Consider the following 15,441-nt stretch of genomic DNA (forward strand, 5'->3'; position numbering starts at 1 on the left):
GTTTTACGCGCCAAAGAAGGTAAACAAAACGAAATCGGACATAACATGTGTTAATGGACTATTTTAAATTGTCGCTTGAAAAATCATTTTTGAATGAATTTCCTGTTATGTTTTCGATAATGTTAATGCATTTTTGCATTATTTTTAGTCAACTTGAATTATACAGGAGTGAATTTTATCTTTAAACGAGGTTAACATTTATTTACTTTCGAAATTATTGAGCCTTTTTCTTTTTTAAGTCAAGTATTTTCAGCCGCGACGTTGGCGCCGCCAAGCGTATCCTGCACACTCTAATTTCTTTGATGCAAGATTGTATGCAATGCATTTTTTTAGTGCAACAGTGTTTACACACAAGTTAGAGCCTAGATGTACATCTGTTCTCTGTGGTTTTGCCTAGCGTAGTGTTGGAACGCTTCCAAATTGAACCTCGGTGGAGATGCCCTTATAATATGTATTTCTTTAAGTAAAATGTAAAGAATAAGCTTGAAACGGGTTTTGCATTTTTAATAAACATTTTTCTTGTAACATTTCATGTAATTAAAACTTTGAATTTTCAAAAAAATGCTTCATTTAATTTTCTTGATGTCGGCAAAGAACCCCTGCAAAAAAGGACTGATTTAAAACAAAAATCAAATCATCTTCCAGGCAAGCCAACCTTAATTTTGTCAAAGTACTGACTCTTGCTGGCTCTGCCCGAAAGGGGCCATTCTTTCGCGTCCCCTTTGCTGCCACCGGAACTCGTCTCCTGCTGCCGGATCAGCGCAATCTGCGTTTCCGAGCCGGACTTTTTCTGCCCCGACCCAACGACAACGGCTTTCGGCTTGATCGGACTGGAAGTGTGTCTTCGAGCCGTCGATCCCGTCCACGAGCTCTCCTCTTGGGTTAGACGGTGGGTGGGAAACACTTCCAGACAGAGCCGCTGCCGGCTGAACTGGAGCGCCATCGGAGGTGGCGGCGCCGGCATGCTTCTGGGCCGGATGCGGCTCTTGGCGGAAGCGGCCTGCACCTTGAGCTGCTCAATTTCCGACAGCAGTTTCGAGCGCTCGCGTTTGAATTTGGAAATTTGCCCACTTGAACCGTGCTGGAAGACGGTCTTGGTGGCGATTATGTCCTGTGCGAGGACGAGGGTGAAGGATTAGGGGGGAAGAGTCGAAGAAAGCTATGGAATGACAAGTTACGCTCATTTCCTGCACCAGACGGGACTGATCGGTTATGATCCGAAGCTGCGTGCAACTGTCCTCCTTCAGTTTGATGTTGCGTTCTTTGAGCTGATCGTTCAACGACTTCAGGACCTTATTTTCAAGATTCAAGTGAATGATCCGCTCCTCTTTGGTATTGATTGAGTTTTGAAGCGTCTTCGTCATTCTCTAAACACGTGCAAAATTCCAGTTCACAAAGGCAAAAATCGGATTATTGCAAGCATACTGATCGTTGCCAGTATATCAACAACCGTTTTATATGAAATTTCAAAATTCAAAATTCTACAAAATATAAAATTAAAAAAAAAAATCTAACACAATTCAATTAAGAAAATTAAAAAAAATCTAAAAATAAAAACTTGAAAAAACGAAATAAATCTTATGATTTTAAACATTCTAGAACTTGTTTTAAATTCAAAAAATAACAACATCCAACAATATGTGATAACGCTAGAAATTATAAAATTCTAAAAATTCTAGAAATTATGAAATTAAAAAACATAAAGTTAAAAAATAAAAATTTAAAGCTTTATACAATTATAAAAAACATTTATTTAAGTTCTAGAAATTTAAAATTACAGAGGTTCAAAAGAATCAAAAGATTCTAGAAGCTACAAAATAAAATAAAAAAATATATGAAACTATTGGCACTACGCCCCCCGGGGCATGGCCTTCCTCTAACGTGGGATTTCTGCTCCAGCGCCTCTGACGAGACAGGAGAAACCGGGACCGACGTTTTACTTCACCATCCGATAGAAGCTCAGTGGATAAGGCGGGAATCGAACCCGCGTCTCATAGCATCATCGGGATCGGCAGCCGAAGCCCCTGCGCCACGAAACCCACCACCCACCAAAAAATATATATTATTCTTAAAGTCCTTGAAATCCATAAGAATCTTAACATTTTACAATTTTTAAAACATATTTTTTTTAATTTGAAATTAAAAAAAAATAAAATTTTGAATGTAAAATTTTTAAAAGTCTGCACTGCATTCCTCAAATTTTTCAAATTCCTCAGATTCTTACGATTCTTCAAATTCTTCAAATTAATCAAATTCATTAAATTCTCCTATTTTTCAATGTTCTCAAAATTTCAAAACTCTGAAAGTTCTAAAAAAATAGAAAATTTATTTAGATTTATTTAAAAAAATCTAGAAATTACAAAACAAAAAAAAAAAAAAATAAAATCTTAAAATTTTTAAAATTAAACAAATCCTAAAATTTGAAAAAATAACTTGAGATCTTGAAAATTTTGACATTCATATTTTTTTAAATTCTTCAAATTCTACAAACTCCTCAGATTTTTCAGATTCTTCCATATGCAAAAACAGCACGCTGAGAAAAACGCATTTGAAGTTTGTCCCACACATAAGGTTACGTGTTAAGTTTTCGCGAAAAAACTGGATTTCCTCCTGATTTCTAGAACAAAGTATTGGATGTTATATGCTTTTCTGAAAGATCTCACAATTTTGAACAAAACTGCATCAATAACTCAAAAACGATGAAAATGCATATGGGACATTTATGCGATCAGGGGCAGCATAGTGCATTTAAAAATTAAAAAAAAAACATAAAAAAAAATAAAATTTCAAAAATCTAGATTTTTTTTTTAAATTATTATTTTTAAGATTATAAAAAAAATCATTCAAGAACATTTAAAAACTCCAAAACTTTTGAAAGTTCTTTAAAGTTTATTAAATTTATATTTTTAAACTGTCACAATGCGTATGTTTAAAAAAATCTAATGTTTAGATATTTTAATCTTTTAAGGGAGCACTCGATTCGAGTGGCAGAAATGACCCATAAGGAATACATTGTAGAAAAAAGAAAAAAACTGCTCGAATGGAAATACTCCATTCTTAAAATTCCATATAATTCTAAAATTTATAAAATTCATAAAATTCATAAAATTCTAAAAAAGTCATAAAATTCATAAAATTCATAAAATTCATAAAATTCATAAAATTCATACAATTCATACAATTCATAAAATTTATAAAATTCATAAAATTCATAAAATTCTTAAAATTCTTAAAATTCTTAAAATTCTTAAAATTCTTAAAATTCTTAAAATTCTTAAAATTCTTAAAATTCTTAAAATTCTTAAAATTCTTAAAATTCTTAAAATTCTTAAAATTTTTAAAATTCTTAAAATTCTTAAAATTCTTAAAATTCTTAAAAATTTTAAAATTCTTAAAATTCTTAAAATTCTTAAAATTCTTAAAATTCTTAAAATTCTTAAAATTCTTAAAATTCTTAAAATTCTTAAAATTCTTAAAATTCTTAAAATTCTTAAAATTTTTAAAATTCTTAAAATTTTTAAAATTCTTAAAATTCTTAAAATTCTTAAAATTCTTAAAATTCTTAAAATTCTTAAAATTCTTAAAATTCTTAAAATTCTTAAAATTCTTAAAATTCTTAAAATTCTTAAAATTCTTAAAATTCTTAAAATTCATATAGTTCTTAAAATTCTTAAAATTCTTAAAAATCTTAAAATTCTTAAAATTCTTAAAATTCATAAAATTTATAAAATTCAAAAAACAAATTAAATTCTTAAAATTTATAAAATTCATAAAATTCATAAAGTTCATAAAATTAATAAAATTCATAAAAATAATAAAATTCATCAAATTCATAAAAAATCATAAAATTCTTAAATTTCACAAGGTTAAAAAAATCATAAAATTCATAGAATTCATCAAATTCCTGAAATTCCTAAAATTCATAAAATTCATGAAATTTTTAAATTTTTTAAATTTCACAAAGTTAAAAAAATCCAAAAACTCATAAAATTCGTAAATTCTTAAAATTCTTAAAAATTCTCAAAATTCTCAAAATTCTTAAAATTCATATAATTCATAAAATTCATAACATTCATAAAATTCATCAAATTCATAAAAATCATAAAAATCATCAAATTCTTAAATTTTACAAGGTTAAAAAAACATAAAATTCACAAAATTCATAAAAATAATAAAATTCATAAAATTCATAAAATTCATAAAAATTCATAAAATTCATAAAATTCATAAAATTCATAAAATTCATAAAATTCATAAAATTCATAAAAATCATAAAATTCATAAAATTCATAAAATTCATAAAATTCATAAAATTCATAAAATTCATAAAATTCATAAAATTCATATAATTCATAACATTCATAAAATTCATCAAATTCATAAAAATCATAAAATTCATAAAATTCTTACATTTTACAAGTTTAAAAAAAACATAAAATTCACAAAATTCATAAAATTCATAAAATTTATAAAATTCAAAAAAATAATAAAATTCATAAAATTCATAAAATTCAAAAAGTTCATAAAATTCACAAAAATATTAAAATTCAAAAAATTCATAAAATTCATCAAATTCATAAAAATCATAAAATTCTTAAATTTCACAAGGTTAAAAGATCATAAAATTCAAAGAATTCATCAAATTCCTAAAATTCCTAAAATTCCTAAAATTCCTAAAATTCATAAAATTCATGAAATTTTTAAATTTCTTAAATTTTACAATGTTAAAAAATTCAAAAAACTCATAAAATTCGTAAATTCTTAAAATTCTCAAAATTCTTAAAATTCATAAAATTCACAAAATTCATAAAATTCACAAAATTCATAAAATTCAAAAAATTAATAAATTTTATTCTTATTCTTAAAATTCTTAAAATTAAATAAATTCTTAAAATTAAATAAATTCTTAAAATTAAATAAATTCTTAAAATTAATAAAATTCATGATATTTAGTTTTTTTAATTCTACAAGTCCAAAATTTCTAAAAGTTCTAGAAATTTGAGAAGTTGCAGAAATTAAATAATTTAAAACATTTAAAAATTCAAGAAATTCAAGAAATTCAAGAAATTCAAGAAATTCAAGAAATTCAAGAAATTCAAGAAATTCAAGAAATTCAAGAAATTCAGGAAATTCAGGAAATTCAGGAAATTCAAGAAATTCAAGAAATTCAAGAAATTCAAGAAATTCAAGAAATTCAAGAAATTCAAGAAATTCAAGAAATTCAAGAAATTCAAGAAATTCAAGAAATTCAAGAAATTCAAGAAATTCAAGAAATTCAAGAAATTCAAAAAATTCAAGAAATTCAAGAAATTCAAGAAATTTAAGAAATTCAAGAAATTCAAGAAATTCAAGAAATTCAAAAAATTCAAGAAATTCAAGAAATTCAACAAAATTCAAGAAATTCAAGAAATTCAAGAAATAAAAAAAAATTCAAGAAATAAAAAAAATTCAAGAAATTAAAAAAATTCAAGAAATTAAAAAAATCAAGAAATTAAAAAAAAAATAAAAAAAAAATCAAGAAATTTAAGAAATTAAAAAAATAAAAAAAAAATAAAAAAATTGAAAAATTGAAGAAATTAAAAAAATTGAAGAAATTAAAGAAATTCTAGAAATTTTAGAATTTCAAGAAATTTAAGAATATCAAGAAATTCATAGAATTCAAAAAAAAAAAAACAAATATTTCAGAAGTTTTAAAAATTCAACAAAATTTAAAAAAATATTAAAAGTTCTAAATTATTAAAAGTTCTATGTTTGAATGATGACGATCACCTGAAATAATCATTGTATTATCCAAATTTTATCAACTTACCTCCGCATCGGACGTGCTCTTGCCGTTCTCCTCCAGCTTGTCCTTCAGCTCGGCGCACTCGAACCGCAGATCGTTCACCTCCGCTTCCAGCGCTCCGATCTTCAACTCGCGCTCTTCCAGCTGCTGGTGCAGCTCGCCAATCTTCCGGCAGAGTTCCTCGTTCTGCTCGTGGCACTGCCGCACCACGCTGTCCATCTCCAGCGCTTGCAGCTTGTCCTGCACGTTCAACTCCCGGTGGTCCATTTTTTCCAAAAAGTCCAACAGACCGGTCTCGTTGAGCCGGCTTCGCGTCATGTTCGCCTGCTGCTGCTGCTGCCGTTCGGCCTGCTCCATCTGTTTGATTTCGTGATGCAAAAGCTCGAGTCGGTGCTCCAGATCATCGATAATCTCCCGGTTGTGGTCCTGGGCCTTCCGCGAACTTTCCTCCATCAGGTCCATCGCCTTGCCCGCCTGAAGCAACAAATCCTGCTTCTCCTGCAGATCTTTTCGCAACGATTCCAACTCGACCTGAAAATTCAAAATAAATAATTAATAACTCCGTCCCAGCTGCGCACCGAACTGCGGACAATGACTTCACGCTCCAGTCAACCCGTCCCAAAAAGACAAGACCCAACCCACCTTCAGATCGATGTTCTGCTTGATCAGACTTTCGGGCGTTCCCCCCGAGGTGTTCCCGTCCGCCGTCGTCGGCGAAGTGGCGTGACCCGCGGTGAGGCCGGCGTTCTCCTCCAGAAAGTAGATGCGCAGCTTGAGGTTGAAGTTCTCCTTGCGCAGCGCCGACATCTGCTCCTCGTACTCGCGCAGCGAACGGCCCTGGGCCGGCGACGTTTGGCCGGCCAGGGCGCTCATCGACGGCGACCGGAAGCCCATGGAATCTGTGAAAGGGGAAAGGAAAGAAAGTTGTTGATAATTTTAATTTAACGACGAACTCAATTAAAAACCTAAAACTTCTGCGCCAGAAAGATCCATCGGAGGAAGCGCAATCCGAGCGTGAACCGGGACCTTCCGAGATTTTTTTTAAGCTTTTGAACTTTTAGAAAACAAAATAGAAAATGGTCTGAAAGGATCGTGCCACGCGTTTTAGCGAAAGTTGACAAGCAGGATTTTTAAGATGTTTGACATGAGACACAAGAGATCATAGCCTACTTCTTGATTTGAACGACTTGCCACAAATCGAGAATTTTATGAGGATTTTGTTTATCGACTGATGCACAAAGTAATAACATTAAAAAAAACGATTTCAGACCCAGTTTTAAAAATATTGATGCAAAACGTATAAGAAAATGCTTTATAAATTATTGCAGTTATGCTTTTGTTGAAAATGTCCAAAATAGCAAGATTTTTTTGGTTTTTTTTTCTAATATTTTACTTCTTTTACGATCTTTGGTCCAAATATTTAAAAGCCTTGAAGAGCTCTGATTAGTTGAAACTACAAAAAATAAATGTTTGAAAGTGTATACTAAATTTCTAGTTATAACAAATTCTAACCATTCCTAAAATAAAATATTAAGAATCTATTCAAAAAATAAAATTTCCATTCAAATTTAATTCTGAAAATTATAAAATGGTATAATATAAATGCTTTTAAAAACTCTTTAATTTAGATTTTTTTTTTAAATTCAACAAAACTTTATAATATTCATAAAAAAAAGTTTGAATAAAATATATTTTAAATTTACAGAAATGTTAATTTTCTATAAGGCCGTTGCAAATATTTTTCAAAGTTTCTGTCACCCCCTCCCCTCCCCCCTTCAAAATTCGTCTGAAAAATCAGGGGGCAAAAAAATGTTTTTCAAACAATTTAAAAATTTCTATGAAAATAGAAGTTTAATCAACTGAAAACAATCTAAAATGCATTTTTCTTCATTGATAATCATATTTAGCATGTTTGGGCTTGTTTAAAAATGTTTTGAATTTTTTATGAAATTCCAATGTACAGCAACGCAAAAAAATATTTTTCGCAAAAAATTAAATTTTCGTCAATATTTAGTAGATATGTTGGAAACTTATGATAGCAAAACAACTGGACAGGTTTATAATGCATTTAAAAAAACTTTGTTTCATTAAAATGTTGAAACCTCCCCCCCCCCTCCTCGATTTTGTACAGAGTCGAAGAACATAAACTTCAAAAAATATTTGCAGCGGCATAATTAAAATATAAACAAAAAATATTCTTGAAATTTTTAAATTATGTTTTTTTTATTTTTAAAATTGAATTTCTTAGAATTTTGTAAACTCCAGATTAAAAAAATAAATAATCAATACCGATAATTTTTTTTAGATATAAAAAAAATGCAAATATTTCAATGTTTCTAAAATTTTAATTTTATTGCCTTTGAATTGATTTTGAAAATTCAGAAAGAATTTTCATGTTCATGTGTTTTAAAGTCAATAAAATTCTTATTTTTTTTTTATTCTTGAAGTTCTTAATTTTTTAGAGTTTCAGAGATTCCGTATTTTGTCTAATAAAAAAAAAACAATTAGAAATTTTAACAACCTTAAAAAAATTTGATTATATATTTTTTAAATCAAATAAATTTCTTTGAAAAATCTTCTTTGAATGTAAAAAAAAACATTATTTAAAACTTTTGAAACTTCATAAAATTCTTTAAAAAATCTTAGTTTTTTTTCATAAAAAAATCAACACGAAATATATTCATAAAATTATTAAAATACAGTTTATTTTTATTATAAAAATTCAAATTCAAATGATTATTGAAAATTCTTACTCTAAAAAACTGTAAAAAAGTGTTGGTTCTCAAAATTATTAAAAATATCATAAAATTAAAATTTGTAATTTTTTTAAGGTTTCTAAAATTTTAATTTTATTTGTATGATATTTTTAAAATTCAAAAAAATGCTTTTATGCTTAATAGTAGTTTATGCAACAAGTTGCAAAAAGAGGATTTTTTTAGCACGAGTAGTACATTCATCAAACGAGGTTCACCGAGTTGGGTAAATACGAAGAGTGCTGAAAAAATCAAGTTTTGCAACGAGTTCCATACAACATTTTTTGCAATTCCAAAAAACACACATGAGTGAAATTTTAAGTCAAATTTTTATGTATTGTAACGATTTATTGACATCGTTTAAATAAAAAAAATGTTGAAAAGTGTTACTTTTCAAAACAAGTGCTGAAAAGTTCAACTTTTCAGCACCAATTTGAGTGCTGAAAAGTAGAACTTTTCAGCATTTATTTTGAAAAGTGTTGCTATTCGATTCTGTTATTTTTGGTACAGAAAAGTAGGCTATTTCGTCGTTCAAGAATGACAGGAAAAGTAAGTAGTTTCACGACGGAATTGAAAAAAAAAATCATTAAATATCAGATTTTTTTAAATACCTAAAACAACAAAAAAATAAATTGATAAAATTAAATTCATCAGCAAAACAAAAAAAAAAAATATATTTTTTTAAATTATAAAGCTTTTCGGTAAACCACATAAATTATACAAAGAATAAAATTCGTTGAATGTTTAAAATTCATATTTTTATCTTTTTTTTTATTTTAAAATTTGCAAGGTTGTAAAAACGTGTCATAAATAGGCTGTTGCAAATATTTATCAGCGGGCAACTTTTTTTTTTGTTTCAAAAAACTTCATTTTTTTATAAAATCTGAAAACAATTTAAATGCATTTAGATTTTGGTTATCAATGATTTTATTTCTTTCGAACATCGTAGCTTCAAATAATTGACTGGCAATCGTATTTTGACATTGGAGTAGTTAGCTTCAATTTAAGATTTTAATAATTAGACATTTCGACATAAATACTTACACGAATTATCCATGGTGGCATCATTCTGGTGACTGGGACTGCCACTGTAAAGAGAAAAAAGACAAAATCATAATTAAATCACGACCATTTCATCTCACTTTCCCTCCCCCAGTGATTGTTTTCCCAGAAAGAATCTGTTTGTTTTCCACTACCCGATCCGGTCGATCCTGCCCCGCCGCGAGAATCATTGTAGGTCAATAAACAACGATTTTCCCCACATTTATGACGCCCAATTGGCTATTCCCAGTCAAGGCAGTGCAGTACGTAGTGCGGTCATAAATCAGAAACATCTGGTTGATGAGATCAGCCACCCACACCGAGTCATTGAGCACAAGACACAATGTCTAGTCTCCGATTGAACTGCGAAACTGGCAAATACGACCATACAATTCCGAGAAAAAAACGGAAATAAAACCGTTTGACTTTCGTTTGATTGAATTTGACGATGATCTGGAGGCCAATTATCGTCGTTGTATAGAACAATTTCGCTAATCACACACAGTTCAATTCAATTCGAACTTGGAGGCGAAATTAATTAAGAGGTTCGCACATTACTCTCACCACTCGCTGTGATGGTAATGACGACCCATTAAATATCGCCCGGGTACGTTGACCGCGGAACTAAACTTGACTTGACGAGGTGAGTGTTTTTCGTCGAATTATGACGAACGCCGGGAAGACATTATTTTAATTAGGTTCTAGGTTAGACGGGCGAAAGTGTTGCACACAATTGGGTTGAGGGATGGTCACGATGACCGCAGTTTTGAGAAGAAAAATAAAACATTTTTATGGCTGACGCATGGTCCGCGGTGCAGATATTATTGCTGAGATTGTAAGAATGGTGAATGCGGCACAAAAGTGCAAATATTTACATTGTTATCAGTGTTACGATGTGCCTTGCGGTGGAAAGGAGAGCAAGAAAAGTTGCATTTTGTATACTAAGAATTATGGAAAAAATATGTTCTCAGCTCTCCACACAAAATCTATTTTTATTATAACTTCGTTTTTGAGCAATTCCAACTCAAATCAGGGATTTTCAGGCCTATATAAGCCATTTTTGTGTATATGGAGCCAATTGTATTCGAAAATGACATTTGAGAAGGGCGTAAGTAATTTAAATAATTTAAAAAAATACTGTAACTCAAAGCACTAGCGTGCCCAGGGTGGGGCAACATGGGGCAGTTGCCCCACCATCCTCGGAAATTTGTTCTAAAATTGGGCAGGGGGTGTCCATAACCGACGAAATTTTCAAAACTCTAATATTTTTGCCCCACCTTCCTTGAGGACCTGGGCACGCTAGTGACTCAAAGCCTACCCGAGCAGACGGAAATAACATTTCTTGATATTGGAAAATACTAGGCCAATAACATTTTATGTTATTTTATAACAAAATTTGTTATTCGTCGTTATGATTTTTTTTGTTATTGGATTGTTATTGTAATAACAGACTAATAACATTTTTAGTTATTCTTCGAACAAATCTTTGTTATTATTTTTTGTTATTTTAACAACTAATCCGATCATCCTAATAACAGTTGTAGGTATTCTTCCATAACAAAAAATGTTATTCCAAAGACCAATAACAAATTTTGTTATGATAACATAAACTGTTATTAAACCCTAATCTGCCCATAATTGAAAATTCGGCTATTATGCCAAATCAAGTATTCCGAGAAAAACGCGTTTTAGTGTTTGACACAAAATCTCCGTCGAGGTAATTTCCCATAAGAGTGGCATATTAGCCGTTTGGTTTTTCGCATCGGCAGCCAAGTCTAGACACTATTTCAGTAAAATTCAAGTTCTAGAAGATGCGTTGGAACGTCCTCTACCACCTGGTGCTAATATCTCGTTTTTGCCAAAAGTGGATATTAGCCGTTTTTTCAATGGTGGGCAGTAATGCAAAAATGGATTTTTCAAGAAGATTCCATAACACTTTTTGTTATTTTAACAATATTTGTTATTGAAATGGCATGAATTTTGTTATTACCGTCTGCCCGGGTATGCAACGTACCAAAAACTGGTCAAAGACAAACTTGTAGGAAATTGGACGGGCTTTTTGAAAAAAATTACACTGAAAGAAAAATACACGTCACTTCCATGAGATTTTTCAATTTTTAAGTTTAAAATCGTGACATCCATTATTTTTCGTTCAAAATTGAGGAAATAGCCCAAAATGATACAAAAAGACTCACGAAAAATGCAGGATGGTATGTCTCTACTAAAAAAAAATAACATACAAAAATCATTTACTAAAACTGTTTTTTTGAAAAGTGGTCTAAACGTCAAAATTTTCAAAAACCGATGGTAATAAGAGACAATTTTACAAAAAAGTCTCGATATTGACCATTGTCCTATGTCCAATCCTTGTGAAGATAGAGCGGTTTTAAAAATAAAAATGTTGAAAAATTTGGTTTTTTGATGATTTTTTGCAATTTCTAAATGACAGACTTAATTTTTCAGTCTCGAAAATATTTTTACTGGAAAGCTCGTGCAATTTCCTATAAGTTTGCCTTCAAAAAATGCCTCAATTTTTTACCTTCACATATTCTTAAAATTCGATTCGAAAAACTTCAAAAATTTCAATGGAAAAGCAAATGCAATCAGCTAAAATCAATTCAAAATGCATTTCCTTGTGTTTTGAATCATTTTAAGCATGTTTGGGTCTAACAAATAAAAAAATGATTTTTTGAAAAATTTCGATGTACAAGTACCAACAAGATTTTTTTCGCTGAAATTTTTGTTTTCGTCAAATCTTACATTTTTTAAAAATTAATGATTGCAAAACAAATGAACTAGTGTAAAATGCATTTCAAATGCTTTTTTCATTTTAATTATTTTAGACTTTTAGATAAGGCTACCAACTCTTGCTGAGCAAAAATCCGTACAATATGACAGCATGGTATAACAAAAACTGTCAAGGAATTATTTATATAAATGAAATTAAATAAATTTGAGGTATTTGAGAAACTGTGTCGTTTTTACAGCTAACAAATTTCACAAAATGCTATCAAAGTGCGTATGACTTGCACGTTTAAAAGTATTCATAAAATAAACCGTGATTTGAATCAAAACATTATGTTCTTATTTTTTTTTAGTTTAAAAGTTTACGAAATGTCAAGTTAGCTTTAACGAATAATATCGTTCTCAGTGTTTTCACGAACATGTGAAACACAACAGTTTATAGGACCTTTAAAAAAAACTCTAGATTACAAATGTTCAAAGGTTTTCACAAGTTTTAGATGGCCTTTGGATCTTTCAATGGATAAATAGTATTTAGTGAGGAATTTCTAAAAGAACAATTCTAGAAGTTTTTTAAAAGGTCCTATCAACATATGAAAGACAATAGTTTATAGGACCTTTTAAAAAAATTCTAGACTTTTTGATAATCAAGTTTGAATTGAGGAAACCCGGAAAACTCTCCCTTTTTAAATCAAACTCACAGTAAAATAAAACTAAACATGTCTAGTTAACAAAAGCTTTGACCAAAAAAAAGCAATTCAATGTTTAAAAAGTTGTTAAAATTCCGTACAAATCCGTATTATGCGAAAAATTCCCTACAAAAATTCCGGCCTGTTAAAAATCCGCGAAGAGGGTCGGAAATCCGTATGGTAAGGAAACAATCCGTACACTTGGTTGCCTTACGTTTAGATTATCCGAAGCTCTCCATAAAATCTTTGAGCAATCGAATCATGAAACAAATTCATCGCTGCCATATTGGTAGCCAACTTGGCTTACTTTAGAGCATTTTTGGGAGTAATATTTAAGATAAAAAAGTGCTTTTTGAAATTCTTTGGAGTTCTTTGATTTTTACAGTCCAAGCTCGATTTTCCCTAATTTCAATATTCGATCATCACGAAATTTTTATTATTATTTTTTTCTCATATTCAGCGATATCAAATAAGTAATAATTTGTTGCCTGTTACTTTTGTACTAAATTTATTCAGTAATGAATATTTTTGTCACTTGGCCGCCATTATTGATTAAAAATTTAGAACATTTTAGGGTTCATGTTTCGGGAGTTTATTTTAGAAAACGTCCAATAAACTATTTTTTGCTGTTTTGATATCTTTTTGAATACTTTTTACTTTAGGCGGTTTCAAACACCCAAAAAGCCAATAATGATAACTTGGTTTATTCGACATTATCAGAAAAATTCAGATTTAAACTCAGTAACAAATGCGGTTTTTTATGACCCAAATTAAAATATTTAATGTCAGGAACAAAAGTGTTCACAATTGTTTGTTGGACCTGTAGTTTTTTACCCATTTTACGGATTAAATTTTCAATATATTTTATTTTATTTGATTTAATTTTTTCCATTTAAATTTTAAAAGCTATTTGTAAAACACAGAATTAGATTTGAAAAATGTATAATATTGACGAAATAATCAGCGTTTATGGGTTAATTGTTTGAAAGCAAGCTTCAATTGTTATGTAAATAGGAACGCATAAATTAACTGTCTTATCGCTCCGAAGGATGTTACTAAAACTTTCAATCAATCTTCTTGGTTGTATTGACGATCAAGTAACCGTCAAAAACCACTGATAACGACCGTTATAACCGTTCTAGTAGGCCATGTGTAGTGGTGAATGCTGTTGTACACTTATCATAACGTATTATGCGTTGATCCTACTACTAAAGTGCTACAAATGGTGGTGACTCGTGAGTCTGTGTAAACAGTGATACGAGAGATGTGTAGAGAGAATAAATTTGCAATAATTGAGTCAATTGGTCACTCTCACTCGTTGGAGCTGCTAGAACTGATTCCACTCTGTTTTTTTCGGTTGACTTGTTTGGAAACTGAAATAGTTGCCATAAAAATCATCTGGATATTATCTACTAAAAGTTATCAATGTTACGATCCCAGTAACCATAAATAACTAAAAGCTGAGATCACTCGCCGTTACAAAAACTCAAGGCACACTTCGACCCAATCCATTTCAGTCACTCTCGATTGCCAAATATTTAAAAACACTTCCCCCACCAAACAGGCCCATCGGCATCTGGCGATTTCCGATGGGTTGATCCCATCAAAATGTTGATAGGTCATTTGAGATAAGTAAACTTTCCGCAACCAAATGCACTACCAAGTGACTAAGCCGATGGCGCCGCCGCCGCCACCACCAGAAGAATGTGAACACTTTTTACGACCCTTTCGGCAGTCTTACCCGAATCCCGTAACACCGAACGCTGACCGGCGGTTGGGCGTGCTGGCCGCCGCCCGGTTGGGAGTATATTTGAAGATTCCGGACATGGCCACTCATCGGCATTGGCGGTTTATTTCCGGGTTTCCGAGCACTGCTACGCCTGCTATGATCACACTTGATTTTTTTCTCTCTTATAAAACACTCAAATCATTCATCTTTTTCTACTCTTTGGTTTCTTTGACTAGATCGGTTTAAGACTTTCTTCCCGTTTGGCACTCGCGTCCGCACTGATTGGCACTAAATTTCCTCTGGTTTTACGCTTCCTGTGGATTTGCAAGTACGGTACGGAATTTGTAAACAACAACAGAATCTTAGATTTTGCTGGTCGAATGCCAGCGATTTGGGGGATGATACACCGTCGTCGTGGTGGTGTTTTCCGAGCGAAAGACTTCATCGTTATACATTGAATCGCGAATTGGGTAAAGTTCAAAATTTGGCAGAGATTGGGGGCGCCAAGCAACGTGGCGATCGCAGTTGGCGCGAGTACTCGTGCTCGAGAATACGAGCAGCGCCTGCTATAAACAGTTTCCAAGGAAAAATCACCCAGAGGATTGTTTATCGATCAAAATTCCAGGGAATCGACGGATTTCATCGTCTAGTGGAAAGCAGATGTTTCAAGTTTTGAAGGTTGCCCAAACTCATGTGAGTTCT

At 30.8% G+C, this 15,441-nt stretch overlaps 1 protein-coding gene across 9 annotated transcripts in view; it reads right to left on the reverse strand.

Moving 5' to 3' along the window:
- The window catches only part of LOC120416133 (centrosomin), a 46,714-nt gene that overhangs the window by 6,906 nt on the left and 24,367 nt on the right, over window positions 1-15,441 (reverse strand). For 5 of the 9 annotated variants that reach the window (XM_039577805.2, XM_039577803.2, XM_039577802.2 and 2 more), the window contains exons 2-5: window positions 14,752-15,053; window positions 9,583-9,626; window positions 6,428-6,684; window positions 5,810-6,316 (exon numbers count right to left, since the gene is read on the reverse strand). In XM_039577805.2, coding sequence (XP_039433739.1) covers window positions 5,810-6,316; window positions 6,428-6,684; window positions 9,583-9,626; window positions 14,752-14,837 — 894 coding nt within the window. In that variant the 5' untranslated portion in view covers window positions 14,838-15,053. Of the gene's footprint in view, window positions 1-5,809; window positions 6,317-6,427; window positions 6,685-6,750; window positions 6,933-9,582; window positions 9,627-14,751; window positions 15,054-15,441 lie in introns of those variants that run through there. The other 4 variants (XM_039577800.2, XM_039577806.2, XM_052709240.1 and 1 more) reach the window with 2 other exon arrangements.

This window comes from Culex pipiens, chromosome 3 (genome assembly GCF_016801865.2).
Source record: "Culex pipiens pallens isolate TS chromosome 3, TS_CPP_V2, whole genome shotgun sequence".
NCBI lineage: Eukaryota > Metazoa > Arthropoda > Insecta > Diptera > Culicidae > Culex > Culex pipiens.